Source organism: Coregonus clupeaformis, unplaced genomic scaffold (genome assembly GCF_020615455.1).
Source record: "Coregonus clupeaformis isolate EN_2021a unplaced genomic scaffold, ASM2061545v1 scaf1657, whole genome shotgun sequence".
NCBI classification, from domain to species: Eukaryota; Metazoa; Chordata; class Actinopteri; order Salmoniformes; family Salmonidae; genus Coregonus; species Coregonus clupeaformis.
The window spans coordinates 13,064-28,597 of NW_025535111.1; the positions used below are offsets into that span (position 1 = coordinate 13,064).

Here is a 15,534-nt window from a genome sequence, read left to right on the forward strand (position 1 = left end):
AACTGACCGGTCAGAAAGCATGTGCAGTGTGGCATGACAGTTGAACTTTACGAGCGTGTGCACACACAGTATCACATGTACTGTATGACTCGGTCTCCATCTTTCCTCTCACACAGTAACCTGTCCTTGACAACACAGTGGGAGGGAAACGTCAATTTTCTCTCTCTCCCTTTTGCTCTGTCTCATTGCTTTGTCTCACTTCCTCCCCATCTCTCTCTCCCCCTTCTCTCACTCTCTCTTTCACTCTCTCTCCCTCTGGTTTCTATGCAGCTAATAATGTCAGCAATAGCAGTGACAGGGTGCTAATGACACAGAGGGTAGGGAGATGTGCTCATTAGTCCTTTCTGCATTAGTGTGCAACATGGACGAGTCTCTGCCTGAAGAGGGAAGACAGCTAAGCCATAGGCCTGGGAGAGACAGATATAAGAAAGAGAGGGAGAGAGAGAGAGAGAGAGAGAGAGAGAGAGAGAGAGAGAGAGAGAGAGAGAGAGAGAGAGAGAGAGAGAGAGAGAGAGAGAGAGAGAGAGAGAGAGAGAGAGAGAGAGAGAGAGAGAGAGAGAGAGAGAGAGAGAGAGAGAGAGAGAGAGAGAGAGAGATTACAATGTTGTTTTATGGGAATAAGAAATAGTATAATAAGTCAAATAGAAGTCGAAAGAACTAAAAACGCAAAAACAGAATTTACTCCAACTTCATCATCATTTAAAATCCAAAATCCTTGTATCCCTCTGTGCTCCTGCAGTCCCAAAAACAAGGCCAACACTGTGAGTGACCTGTAAGACCAGGTGGCTTTTACTGGAAAGTGACGCAACACACAGGCTATGGTAAACAAGTAGGGGTGCATGTGAAAAGTACAACAAACAAACTGACTCTTCTTACCGGACCAGGGGAGGCAGACCAAAATGTAGCATGTTCCACAGATAACTTTTTCTGTGTAATTTGGCGACACATCTGTAGAAAGTCAAATGGTCAAGTTAGCCACGTCAGCAAATCACTTTTTTCTACCACTAGCTGTATGTGACTTTTGGACCCCCTCACGCCTTTTCATTCCAATGTGAGCTAAACGACTCTCTCTTACACCTATGCGCACACACACACACACACACACCACAATACACACACTCAGACCTCACAAAGCTCTCCCTGAATTGAGAGAAAATAAGTTGCGTAATAAATAGGTCCTCCTTCACTGGTGTTTATGAAGTAGTGGGATACTCTCTCCCTTAAACAGTGAGGCACTGATGATAGCCTCAAAGTGCCTTTCCCTGGAAGAGAATCCAGGCAGAGTTAGTCTCGAAAACCTGACCCTAGGCAACAGCGACTAGGGTCTGGTTTCAATTGCAGACTTTTTTGGTAAAGATACAGGGGGGATTCAGAGGTGGGTCCTCTTCAAACAGACAACTCTCCCAACAAATCATAAGGCAGACATGCCAGAACGTCACGATTTGAAATCAAACTTTGCAGGCAAAACCTTTGCAGTGGTTTTAGGGAAGGTAGTTGATGCAAACTAGCCACATCCGGAAAAAAAAATAAAAAATCAATGATGTCCATCTTGCTAGCTACTATTTAGTATTTTACTCAAGCAGATAAAGTAGTGATATAGTCATTGACGTAGTTCCTCTATGCCAACAGAGTCCATCATTGAAACCAGACCCTAGTCGCTGTTGCCTAGGGTCAGGTTTTCGAGACTAAAGCAGAGTGAGTCCTCCATTCATTAAAGATGTGCTGTAACATAATATTTTACTTCCAGAGATGAAGCTTCCCTCCTGGCCCCCAACACACACACACACACACACACACACACACACACACACACACACACACACACACACACACACACACACACACACACTACAGAGACTTGCCCAGGAGCTAGTGCCCTCTGTACAAAGGAAGGGGAGAAAAACGTCCTTGAATGCAAAAAGGATGCAAGCTAACAGCTTCTCTCCACTGTTATCCTTCCTTTTCCCTCTCCTGCTCTATCGCTTCACTCGTTTTCTCCGGCTATTTCCTGTGGGGATGTGCAATACCTGACATTGTTCGACTTACATCTAATCAAACCACCATGACTGTACTCTGCTTCAGGCACAGGAAGTTGTCTTTGTCTGTGGATAGGCCTACAAAAACAGAGTAGGTATTGCTTCGACATGTCTGTAATATCACACTCAGCTGCTATCGACTTGCGCAATATTCCAATACCCAACGGGCTCAGCTGCAAACTCCTCCACATGCACGGGCCAGAGAAAATATATGGGCTCACATAACAAACACCAGCGTCTGACATTTGCACTTCTTCCACCGAGCCAGCGATGAAACACAACAGTTTCCCGCTCCTCCACCCCCACAGAGGCCCGCAGGGAGGGAGAAAAAAAGCATCCTTCATCACAGATCTAATTGGTTGGATTGGTGAGTTGTAATATCGTCGGGTGAGGTTGTGTCTCTCTCTGGCGGGAGGTAAGCTTGGCTTATATGGCTTATATACATAGTTTAAGCTTTGTCGAGTAAAGCTTAAACTATGTATTTAGATTGTAGTTAGGTATTGTAGGTAGTTATCGTGAGTTGTTGTTTGTAATTATTGTAGGTAAGTATTGTATTCGACTGAGCCCGGTGAAGCACGAAGCTAGCTAACCCACTACCTGGCAGAGCATATGAGCGGAGTGGAGCGGGAGCGAGCGTGGAGCGTGAGCGGACGGATTTTGAACAGAGCGCAGAGCGGCATTTTTAAAAGGACGGAGCGTCGCCTTATGTCCCGCTCCAATTTCGCTCGCTCACACCACGAGTCTGAAGCATGCTCAAGCCTGACCCAGAATCCATCTGTTTAATTAAATTTGTGTCGTCCATGAATTTGTATTTTATAGAGCGAGAGGAGCAGCAGCAGCAACAAGAGAAAAGGGTTGAGGAATTCAAAAGTGTATTCACTGCACGCAAAGGCCCAACCATAACAAGGGAGAGAAAAAGAGAGCTGGATGTAGCATTTTTTTGAAATTATTTTCATGGACTATGAACCGCTGAGTAAAGGAGAACGCGAAGGGATGCAACACTTCGCCAGCGCAGCTCAACCGGGCTACACCCCCAAGAAAAATTTACATCTGAGATGCCCCATTCACATGCTTCAGCTGGCGATCAAAAACGCCTTTAACGAGCACGACAACATTAATAGGCTGTTAGTGAAAGTCGGGCACCTGGTGAAAAGTGTACGCAAGAGCACAGAGGAAACCGACCAATTAGGTGTCCGCCCCACAAATGCCTGCGCCATTCGATGGAGCAGCCAGCTGCGGATGATTCAGTCGTTCATCCGGTTGTTCCAAAAAGACCCGTTATGGCAAAACAAACTCAAGTCTAATGTTGCTAACATCACCCTGAATCAAGTACGGCAGCTGACGCACCTTGTCAGTGTGCTGACACCACTAGCAGACCTCACAGACAAAATGCAGAAGGAGCTGGGGAACCTGGGGATGATCCTCCCTGCTGTCACAAAAATCAAATCCCTGCTCACCGATTACACTCACGCTGCACTTCCAATGGGCATCGCTGCTTTTGCAGAAACATTGGCAAACAACGTGTCAATTCGCTATGGAATATACTATACTGATTAACATCTCATTTTAGCGTCAGTGTTAGATCCCGTTTCAAGACAGAATGGATAATCCGAGATGAGTCTGTATGCAACAAATTCGGGGAGATAAAGTAAGGCTGTGGTTTAAGCTAAAAGTGAAATACATGCAGATTTTGTTCCTTTTTTGGAGTGAGTGGGGGTCGATTTGAGTGGAGCGCGATGCAAACTGCGTTGAGCGCTGAGCGATAATGAGCGGACTGGCCTGATGTGGCTTTGAGCGGGGGGAGCGGAGGGGTGAACAGCTCCGTGAGCGAGGAGCTGAGATTCTCACCGCTCCACTCCGCTCATATGCTCTGCTACCTGGACTAGCTAGCAGGTAGCTACTGGTAACTATTAGCAACTGTGGATAGTTGTTTCACGCCTGAGAGTACCTGTAATTACGCCAGCTAGCTGCCTACAATAATTACATACAATAATGCCTACCATTCAGCTGTTTTTCTAACCTCATTGTCTGAAGCGTTAACGTTAGGTAGTAAGTTGCTAATGTGCTCGAAATGTAGGTAACTTGTTGCTACCTGGATAGCTACTAAACAATAGCTGGAACGACCTAGCGAACAGACGCGAACTGGCTGAGTCAATTCAGTGGCTAGCTTTGCACTTGGCTAGCTAACAGTAGCTGCTAGGGGTAAGTTATAACATACATTTGTGTTTTGTTTTTACATACTGGTAGCCAGAGTCGTTCAAGGGAATTCGGGACATGGGTGACTAGTTAACGTTAGCTTGGCTATCTCTGTGTGTTCATGCCGTGGGAGGAGGGGTTTCTTTGTTGGCAGAAAGCAATGGCTAGCTAGTATGCTAACTATTCTAGCTAACTAACTGACTGAATAAGTTGACGACGGACTCGCTCAAGCTGTCGGGACTAACCCACAACGTTAGACACGGACACGAATGATCTGCTTGGCGTGTTGACACACTGGTGGTTTGTTGTGGCCGAGTATTGGTGCTAAACCGTGTTGTTGGAGTCCGGCATGCTAGTTGGCTGTGGCATCATATGACTAGGTGCCCTGGACGGTTTTCACAGAAGAATACTGTACCAAGTTAGCTAGCTGAATAAACTAAGTTAGTCTATTCCTAGAAAACATTGAACCGCTGTAGTTTACAACAATTATAGTTTCTGAGGTGGAAGTTGGGAGAGTTACATTTGGGTGTTTCAGTGAAACATAAGTGAGGGAGGCACCGCTCTCTCGCTTTCCCAGATGTTTAGTTCATTTCATTCCGATCTCCTTTGCATTATTGTAGCCATTTTCTGTAGCCTGTCAACTATGCCTCTGTCTATCCCTGTTCTCTCCTCTCCGCACAGGCTATACAAACGCCTTACACCGCGTGGCTGCTGCCTCTCTAACCTGGTGGTCCCTGCACGCACGACCCACGTGGAGTTCCAGGTCTCAGGCAGCCTCTGGAACTGCAGATCTGCGGCCAACAAGGCAGAGTTCATCTCAGCCTATGCTCACCCTCCAGTCCCTCGACTTCTTGGCGCTGACGGAAACATGGATTACCACTGAAAACACTGCTACTCCTACTGCTCTCTCCTCGTCTGACCATGTGTTCTCGCATACCCGAGAGCATCTGGTCAGCAGTGTGGTGGCACAGGAATCCTCATCTCTCCCAAGTGGACATTCTCTCTTTTTCCCCTGACCCATCTGTCTATCTCCTCATTTGAATTCCATGCTGTCACAGTCACTAGCCCATTCAAGCTTAACATCCTTGTCATTTATCGCCCTCCAGGTTCCCTTGGAGAGTTCATCAATGAGCTTGACAAGTTCCTTTCCTGAGGATGGCTCACCCCTCACAGTTCTGGGTGACTTCAACCTCCCTACGTCTACCTTTGACTCATTTCTCTCTGCCTCCTTCTTTCCATTCCTCTCCTCTTTTGACCTCACCCTCTCACTGTCCCCCCCTACTCACAAGGCAGGCAATACGCTTGACCTCATCTTTACTAGATGCTGTTCTTCTACTAATCTCACTGCAACTCCCCTCCATGTCTCCGACCACTACTTTGTATCCTTTTCTCTCTCCCTCTCCTCCAACACTACTCACTCTGCCCCTACTCAGATGGTAATGCGCCGTCGCAACCTTCGCTCTCTCTCTCCCGCTACTCTCCTCTTCCATCTTATCATCTCTTCCCTCTGCTCAATCCTTCTCCCTCCAATCTCCTGATTCTGCCTCCTCAACCCTCCTCTCCTCCCTTTCTGCATCCTTTGACTCTCTATGTCCCCTATCCTCCCGGCCGGCTCGGTCCTCCCCTCCTGCTCCGTGGCTTGACGACTCATTGCGAGCTCACAGAACAGGGCTACAGGCAGCCGAGCGGAAATGGAGGAAAACTAGACTCCCTGCGGACCTGGCATCTTTTCACTCCCTCCTCTCTACATTTTCTTCATCTGTTTCTGCTGCTAAAGCCACTTTCTACCACTCTAAATTCCAAGCATCTACCTCTAACCCTAGGAAGCTCTTTGCCACCTTCTCCTCCCTGCTGAATCCTCCTCCCCCCCTCCTCCCTCTCTGTGGATGACTTCGTCAACCATTTTGAAAAGAAGGTTGACGACATCCGATCCTCGTTTGTTAAGTCAAATGACACTGCTGGTCCTGCTCACACTGCCCTACCCTATGCTTTGACTTCTTTCTCCCCTCTCTCTCCAGATGAAATCTTGCGACTTGTGACGGCCGGCCGCCCAACAACCTGCCCGCTTGACCCTATCCCCTCCTCTCTTCTCCAGACCATCTCCGGTGACCTTCTCCCTTACCTCACCTCGCTCATCAACTCATCCATGACCGCTGGCTATGTCCCTTCCGTCTTCAAGAGAGCGAAAGTTGCACCCCTTCTCAAAAAACCAACACTCAATCCCTCTGATGTCAACAACTACAGACCAGTATCCCTTCTTTCTTTTCTCTCCAAAACTCTTGAGCGTGCCGGCTTTAGCCAACTCTCTTGCTATCTCTCTCAGAATGACCTTCTTGATCCAAACCAGTCAGGTTTCAAGACTGGTCATTCAACTGAGACTGCTCTTCTCTGTGTCACGGAGGCTCTCCGCACTGCTAAAGCTAACTCTCTCTCCTCTGCTCTTGTCCTTCTAGACCTATCTGCTGCCTTTGATACTGTGAACCATCAGATCCTCCTCTCCACCCTCTCCGAGTTGGGCATCTCCGGCGTGGCTCACTCTTGGATTGCGTCCTACCTGACCGGTCGCTCCTACCAAGTGGCGTGGCGAGAATCTGTCTCTGCACCACATGCTCTCACCAATGGTGTCCCCCAGGGCTCAGTTCTAGGCCCTCTCCTATTCTCGCTATACACCAAGTCACTTGGCTCTGTCATATCCTCACATGGCCTCTCCTATCATTGCTACACAGACGACACACAACTAATCTTCTCCTTTCCCCCTTCTGATAACCAGGTGGCGAATCGCATCTCTGCATGTCTGGCAGACATATCAGTGTGGATGACGGATCACCACCTCAAGCTGAACCTCGGCAAGACGGAGCTGCTCTTCCTCCCGGGGAAGGACTGCCCATTCCATGATCTCGCCATCACGGTTGACAACTCCGTTGTGTCCTCCTCCCAGAGTGCGAAGAGCCTTGGCGTGACCCTGGACAACACCCTGTTGTTCTCAGCTAACATCAAGGTGGTGACCCGATCCTGTAGGTTCATGCTCTACAACATTCGGAGAGTATGACCCTGCCTTACACAGGAAGCGGCACAGGTCCTAATCCAGGCACTTGTCATCTCCCGTCTGGATTACTGCAACTCGCTGTTGGCTGGGCTCCCTGCCTGTGCCATTAAACCCCTACAACTCATCCAGAATGCCGCAGCCCGTCTGGTGTTCAACCTTCCCAAGTTCTCTCACGTCACCCCGCTACTCCACACACTCCACTGGCTTCCAGTTGAAGCTCGCATCTGCTACAAGACCAAGGTGCTTGCCTACGGAGCTGTGAGGGGAACGGCACCTCCGTACCTTCAGGCTCTGATCAGTCCCTACACCCAAACGAGGGCATTGCGTTCATCCACCTCTGGCCTGCTGGCCCCCTACCTCTGCGGAAGCACAGTTCCCGCTCAGCCCAGTCAAAACTGTTCGCTGCTCTGGCACCCCAATGGTGGAACAAGCTCCCTCACGACGCCAGGACAGCGGAGTCACTCACCACCTTCCGGAGACACTTGAAACCCCACCTCTTTAAGGAATACATGGGATAGGATAAAGTAATCCTTCTACCCCCCCTTACCCCACCCCACCCAAAATAAAATAAAATAATAATAATAATAATAATATATTGTAAAGTTGTTATCCCACTGGCTATAAGGTGAATGCACCAATTTGTAAGTCGCTCTGGATAAGAGCGTCTGCTAAATGACGTAAATGTAAATGTAAATGTGCAACATTGCTTAGGCTATACCTATCCAATCAATTATAGACCTGTGCTTACCTCAAGGAAACATGAAAGGAAACCAAGAAGGAAATAAGGAAGGTAACAGCGAAGGATGCATTTCTAAAGTATTCCAACAGGGGCATGGCCCCACTCGGTAAACAGCAATTTCCCAGCCCAGGGTGACGTCCCCTCGGCGCACCCGGATGCATTTCTAAAGTATTCCAACAGGGGCCCCGCTCGATAAGCGGCCATTTCCCAGCCCAAGGTGAAGTCCCCTCGGTGCACCTGGCCCTTAGCTGGAGACAGGAACAGGAGGTTGAGGGAGGTCACCGCACACAACTGACTGGAGGACAGCAGCAGGACACAGAGCCTATTTTTAACTGGAGCTTCTAATTCAGCCAGTCACCCATTTCCTTTTCACAACTCATGGGGGTTTTCATAAGATAGACAGTCAACATATTTTCAGAAGTTGGCTGGTGGGTGTTTCTTTGGGGGGAAGAGAGGGGGTGGGAGACTAATAAACTCTACAGTGACGGAAGTGAAAAAACTAAACATTATGTTTTATGACGTAAACTTTGCTTGTGGTTTACCATGATGTTCCACTGGCTTCTCTTGTAGAGAAAAAACTGTTGTGGGAATATTTTAAGAATACCCTCAAAAGTACTTACTCTCAGAGTTTTCATTCAGAAAAGGAGAACTGATTTGGCCTTAAATGATCTGTCGTCTCAAACAAGTCTGACAAGCCAGATGAAGTTTATATGCTGGACTGGTGTTTGGATTTTCAGTTTGTTACGACAGTTGTGGCAACACTTCAGACAACAATTACCGAACATCTTATTCAAATGATAACCAACATGGTCAAAACACATACAAGCAGAGATATGCAACCACATGCACGGGCATGCGCACACGCACACACACACAGAGCCCTGGGGGACTGTAGCTTTATCGCAACATTAGGAGGCTCTCTCTGCCACAGAAAGCCTGCAATGTGTCTGTCCCTTCGCTGCAGTACTGTGAACAGCAAGCAGTGACGCTGATCCCCTTCACTGTGTTACAGTGTCCCCATACAAATATCTCTTACCGAGGCAAACCAAACACAAATTGTGTCTTCACATTGCAGTTGTACATTTTGCATTTGCACATTCACTGCCTTTATTTGCCTGTGCTGACACATCCAGCTCTGGAAAAAGAAATAGAGAACGAAGAGCAAATCTTCTGCTTTACAGAGGGAGACATTTTTAAAAAAGAGCTGCTTGATGTTTGGTGTGTGGTGTTGTGCAGACAGTAAGATACGACAGATAAAGAGGCCTGTGCGTGTGTGTGTGTGTGGTGTGTGGTGTGTGTGTGTGTGTTTGTGGGAGTGTTTGTGTGTGTGTGTGTGGTGTGTGTGTGGTGTGTGTGTGTGTGTTTGTGGGAGAGTGTGTGTGTGTGTGTGTGTGTGTATGTGTTTGTGTTTGTGGGAGAGTGTGTGTGTGTGTTTGTGGGAGAGAGTGTGTGTGTGTGTATGTGTGTGTGTGTGTGTCAGCTCCGCGATGGGGAGAAAAAGATTAGCATTCCTCAATTCATGTCAGACGCTCTGTTTGCTCTGACGATTGTGTTTGTTGTGATGTACCGCCGCAGCAGCCCCCTGCACCGTAACTACACTGTGCTTTTCTACACTGACTAATAACCTTGTCTAAAGGTAAAGTAAGGAACATTTAAAAGAGAAGAGAGATCAACTTCCTGTTGATTCAGCAATGACTAGAACAGACTTGGGGTAATCTGCCAATAGCCGCCTCCCTGATATCAGCTCTTCAAGGGCCAATGAGGCACCACCAAAACCATGCAAGAACCCAATGAGGCTGCACCAAAACCATGCAGGAACCCAATTAGTCAGCACCAAAACCATGCAGGAACCCAATTAGGCAGCACCAAAACCATGCAGGAACCCAATTAGGCAGCACCAAAACCATGCAGGAACCCAATTAGGCAGCACCAAAACCATGCAGGAACTCAATGAGACAGAAGATCAGATAGTTAGAAGAATAAAGAGGGAGGAGTTTTGAGGACATTTCCTCCTGATGAGGACTAGCAAAGGAGGGCTGTTCAAACACAAACATGCACGCAAGCACACACACACCTGAACAATTGGCTTTGTTTAGAGGCATCATGTCAGTTTTGGCCAGGAAAAAGCCCTCAAACATTTACCTGCCATTGTCTCCTGTGCCATCCTTTGCCACCCTCTCTTGGCAGTTGGCACACACGGAGGTGCCACTTACCGCCTTGGCAGTTTGTTGAGAAACTGAAGCCCATTTATATTTGTTAGGACATGAGCTCAGCGGGCACATTAGGCCATTGCTTTGGGCTGATCATAAGATCACAAGGCAACACTCTCGCTGCCTTCGCTAGTTATTTTCCCATCAAATATCAAGTGTTTGTAGCCCTGCTGTTGCAATGTCTGCCACAGCACAGTCAGACAGCAACTCAATATAGAACGTGAGGGTAATTTACTACTGCTCATTCTTCATCATCCTTCATAAATGCCCGACATAAAAAGGGTTTGGATGCATGTTGTTTTTGTGTTTGTTCTTAAATCGCTATGACTATGAACCCAGACAAACCACAGGCTTGTAATGTGGCCACCACAGGCATGACCTGCATCTGAAATGGCACCCTATTCCCTATATAGTGGACTACTTTTGACCATGGCCCATAGGTCTCTGGTCAAAAGTAGTGCACTATGTAGGGAATAGGGTGCCATTTGGGACACAGCCATGGGATTGGCATTGTGAATGTGAAGCACCAGGAATAGAGATGATGGTTCTGGAACTCTGACAAATGGCCTGAAACTGTGGAATCTCACGTAACAATGGGAAACAGCAAGAACAGATACCAGTCCAGGGTTCCCCAATAGGCGGCCCGCTGTGAGACATAAAAGACTGTAAAATCCCCTGAAAATCATCTCAAAGTGATTTTAATTTAGGAAATCTGTTCCTAAGTATTCCCACGCATAAATAGAAAGGCATATGTGATCGTATCCCAGTGTAATCAAGGTTTTAAATGATCTGTTTGGGATTCTTGCAGTCAATTTGCAGTGTACAAATTATTGATAACTATGTTCCAGCCCAACGACCATCCGCTCAAGGAAAAATCGGCCCACGGCTGAATGTAATTGGGGACCCATGCACTAACCTATAGATAGCCAGCCACTAGAGCCAGCCAGCTAGTTGTTAACCTCTATGCTTTTCTAAAGCAATGTGTTTTTTTGGGGGGAAGTGCTTCATTCAGTGCTTCATTCAAGGCAGTGCAACTGAAACATACACTAGACTGGAGTGGACACAAATGTTTGGGAGGTACAGTGGAAATAACTTTCTTCCAGGTTAGTAGGTATATACTCAATGACCTCCAGACAGAAACCTTGCTTAGATCAGCAAAATATAAATGTAAAATGTCACATTGACATTCACTTTCAAAGAGTGTTATCAAAGCTGTAGAAATAAGTCAGGACATTCCGCTGATTCAATACTTGGACAAATGTTACTGACCATGGTGTGGGACTGTTGGTTATCACGTAACAACATGACCTCCAGATAGAAGGGAGGCATGTGAGGACAGTGAGAAGGTGACAACAGAGTAAGTGGAAATGACAACATGCCACATCCCTGTCACATGCAATGTCCCAAAGCCATCCACGCACGCTGGACACTGCCTGTTTGTCCCAACACTATCCCCTGCCTCCTCTGCTCTCTCCCCTGCCCTGAGTGGATGAGGATGTGTGATACAGTACAGACATACGCTCTCACTCTCAGGCATTACTGAACTTCACAGAGCTGAACAACAGCAGGCTGCTGCCATAACCCTGGAGGTAGTCCTGTAGCAGTCTGCCCATAGCAAGTGATGCAAACATAATAATAGTTGGTGTGTAGACAGTGCTGTGTGTGTGTGTGTCCATAAAATCACCTTCATTATCCTCAATGCCTCATATCTATAAGCATTGTGTTATGCACTAACAATGATGCATATCATTTTGCATAGTCACTAACAATCTGTGTGACTGTAAGATGTCTAGCCTAAAACCTTATCAGAGATCACAGAGTGCATGTTTGGACCATCTTTTCCATATTATCGCCACTGGCCACATCAAAACCTCAATTTTCGTCGGCAGCTTGATGTGTAATTACGCACATGTTGATTACTTGTATATTACATTGCAGTGGCATATCCTATTGAGACAATTTGGCTACAATGCTTTGACAGCTTAGGACATGGATCCCCGAGCTGTTGTGTAAATAACTGTATTACACTGTGACTGCTTGTCATCTTACCTCCTTGACTTTCTCCCGACGCTGAAGGGTCTGAGGGTCGCTCGGCTTGCCATGTTCGATCCCCAAGGGCGGCTTTAGCAGACATTTTTTAAACTTGTTGTAATCGAAAGAAGTATCCGTGTTGGCACCCTGGTTAGAAGACGAGGTCACTTTCTCATCCTTAGAAACCGAATCCGTTTTAGACCTCGACAGCATCATGTCCTCCAACGCTTCCCCGCCAGCGACTTTCTTATCCGTTTTAGCCTCATTGGTGACAGAGGGCTTGCGGCTCAAGGCTTTGAGTTTTGTGCTTGTCTCCCCTTTGGCCGAGGTGATGCCCCGGAGATGTTCTGGGTCCTTCGCTCCCTTCTTAAGATGCTCCCTTACATCATTCTCAGACTCTACCGTTACTGGCTGGCTCTCCGTCTTTGAGAGAAAAATACGTTTCAAACGGACAGAGTCAGGTAAGAAGAATAAGGCCCCGAAACACAGAGTTACCAAGCCCGAGAGAAAAAGTAGAAACACGAATTTCTGGGATAGGCGAAGACCCATGCCCGATGCCGACACACCGGGCAACTTTCGGAAAACCATTGAAAAATGTGTTCTTTATGATTGCCTAAACTTATTCAGGAGTAGGCTCTAGGCTACAATGGTTAGACAACACTCCACTCTCACACCCTCTCTGCTGGAAAGCTTTTCTATGTGTCTTGTTGCATGTGTAAAAGTTGATATGAGGGGCTGAAAAACACACCCCTGTGACAAACTGATTGCCAGAACTCTCCTTATCGTGCAATCGATTGAACCTGCATAGGCAAAGGTTACCTTTAGCAATCACGTTTGGCAATGAGATCAATAATGTGTACCTTACATTAGCATGTACAGGTTATGACAGTCATAGCACATGCATTTTATGTTTTTCCTCTTTTTCAATATCTCACATTCACAAAGAAAAAGACAGGTTTATAATTAATGCCACTGTGTTTGCGTAATCCGCACTAAATCTATGGATGTAAAATAACGGAATATGCGGAATATACTCTATAATGACACAGAAGTTTCGTTACTTTACGTAGCCTATTGATCATAAAATGCACCCATCACAAAACCAAAGTAAAGTTGATCTTATCTTCATTATTCCAAGGTGTGCCAATCATCAAAAATACATCAACAGATGGTAAAAGAATGCATAGAGCGTCTTTATCAGCAAGTCCGTTCATAGCGGTCCCCGTTGCAGGTCACAGAATGATCTGTAAAAGCGAAGAATCACAAGCACAAGCATCTGGGTTTGTTTCCTGTAAGGTAGGCGGATGCTGCTTCTGTATGAAAACGTATATTTATTAATGCCGCCACCGTCCGTTAGAAATCTGCACGCTCTTCAGCCTCTCATCATATCTCAATACGCAGCACACAACCCACACAGCGAAGGTGAACGAAGACCGTGTCCCATACACGCACGAATTTGTTTTAGCTTCCAAAAATCCGTAGAATGGAGGCTAAGATACAACCATCTAAGAGATATAGTGTAGCTTGCAGTTCAATCCCGTCAAAACACCGTGTCTTCCACCCGCCGTCTACGGTTTGTCTTCTCGTGCGCACCCTTGCTGTACCGTGTTCGCCCGCTTGCTCGCCACCAGCGCAGAGGGGGAGAAAGAATAAATAAAATATAGGCTAGAGTGAAACGAATACTGTTGTTAAACCGAGTGGGTTGATCGGGCTCTCTTGATGGATACCCACCGCGGCTTGTCAAAACATGTTAAAGGTATACGAACCCACAGTCAAAGGGTGACTCGCAGCAGGGGGTTTATCGGGCTCTCTGAGCGGTCAGTTATGAACCAATGGGGTTGTGGGTCCTATTCCCAAAAGTGCAGTATTGAATAATCTAATTTTAGCCTACCGATTGGGTGAGCATATATATCGAAAATATTACAAATATAAAGCTATTTTTAGCCATTTAGTTGTTGTTTTTTTGTGCCTTTTTTAAATGTATTTAGGGACATAATAATCCCTGGCAGCTGTCATCACTCCATACATTAACAACTCAAAGTAGCCAAAATAGTATTTATGATGAATAAACTACCAAAATGATGTTTATGTCTATAGACATTATAAGACAACATCTAATATGGAAGGTAATAAAATGGATCAGATTAAACATTGGATGTGTAATGAAGAATTGTAGGCTTCCATTGCCTAGAACAGTATGCTGATCACATGCCAAAAGTTCGGAAAGTTCTACCTCTGCATATAAGAAGAGAGGGGAGAGCCGATGATAAATTGCAGACATGCTGTTGTCCAGAGACAAAATAAGATAAATGGTCCCAATTAACATGGTGGTAGCCATTAACTAAAGCTATGCACAGCAGTATCAAACCAACTGGTAGATGGGGAGGGTGTGGTGGGCACCATCAGAGAGTCTACAGGACACCTATAATGCATGAGGAACAAAAATACCAATTTCTCTCTCTCTCTCTCTCTCTCTCTCTCTCTCTCTCTCTCTCTCTCTCTCTCTCTCTCTCTCTCTCTCTCTCTCTCTCTCTCTCTCTCTCTCTCTCTCTCTCTCTCTCTCTCTCTCTCTCTCTCTCTCTCTCTCTCTCTCTCTCTCTCTCTCTCTCTCTCTCTCTCTCTCTCTCTCGCTTCTTAGTTTGGGGAATCTTGGGTACATCTGCTCAAAGTGACATTGGGCTCAGAATAATGTTAAAATGTGTGTTGAGCAGTTGTTTATGTAATTCTCACGCTCAATTTGACCCCGGAGTCTGACTGTCAACACATATCCCGCTGTAGATGTAATTCAATCAGACTAGCTGCTTGTAATTTGCAGCGAGGCAAGCAAAAGAGGAGAATTAACTGTTAAATGACCCCATGTATTTCTTTGCAACATGGTCTCAGAGCATTTCTTCTTATTCTGTACGTAAATCCGACACACTCCATTTAGTATGATATGTTACGTTTCGTATGGTATTAATTTGTGGATCTCATCATCGATTTCATATGATATGTTACGAATTACAATTCGTATGATATGTTACGAATTGCAATTCGTACAATATTTTACAAATTGCAATTCGTAAGATATGTTACGAATTTTCAAAATGTACAATATGTTACAACATTTTGCAAAAAACGTATGATATATTACAAATTCCAATTAGTTGTTGCTAACGTTAGCTAGGTGGCAAACGCTAACAGTAGCTAGCTCTAGGGGTTAAGGTTAGGAGTTAGTTTAAAGGGTTAAGGTTAGGGTTAGGGGAAGGGTTAGAGTTAGGGGAAGGGTTAGCTAAA

General features: G+C 46.1%; 1 protein-coding gene across 1 annotated transcript; it reads right to left on the reverse strand.

The window, feature by feature from the left end:
• Positions 1–758: 758 nt before the first annotated feature.
• LOC123487329 (mannosyl-oligosaccharide 1,2-alpha-mannosidase IC-like) lies at positions 759–13,997 on the reverse strand. The gene is made up of 2 exons (XM_045218544.1): positions 12,277–13,997; positions 759–948 (listed from the first exon to the last, which is right to left on the reverse strand). The coding sequence occupies exons 1-2, from the start codon at positions 12,844–12,846 to the stop codon at positions 817–819; spliced, it is 702 nt and encodes a 233-aa protein (XP_045074479.1). The 5' UTR covers positions 12,847–13,997; the 3' UTR covers positions 759–816.
• Between the last annotated feature and the right edge of the window lie 1,537 nt (positions 13,998–15,534).

What these genes read in the sequence shown, in the direction of transcription:
- LOC123487329 (XM_045218544.1), bottom strand. Translation starts at nt 12,846, where the DNA reads ATGGTTTTCCGAAAGTTGCCCGGTGTGTCGGCATCGGGCATGGGTCTT. An exon ending in GTCGGGAGAAAGTCAAGGAG is followed by an intron (nt 949 to 12,276) that starts GTAAGATGACAA and finishes GACTTTCTACAG; the next exon opens with ATGTGTCGCCAAATTACACA.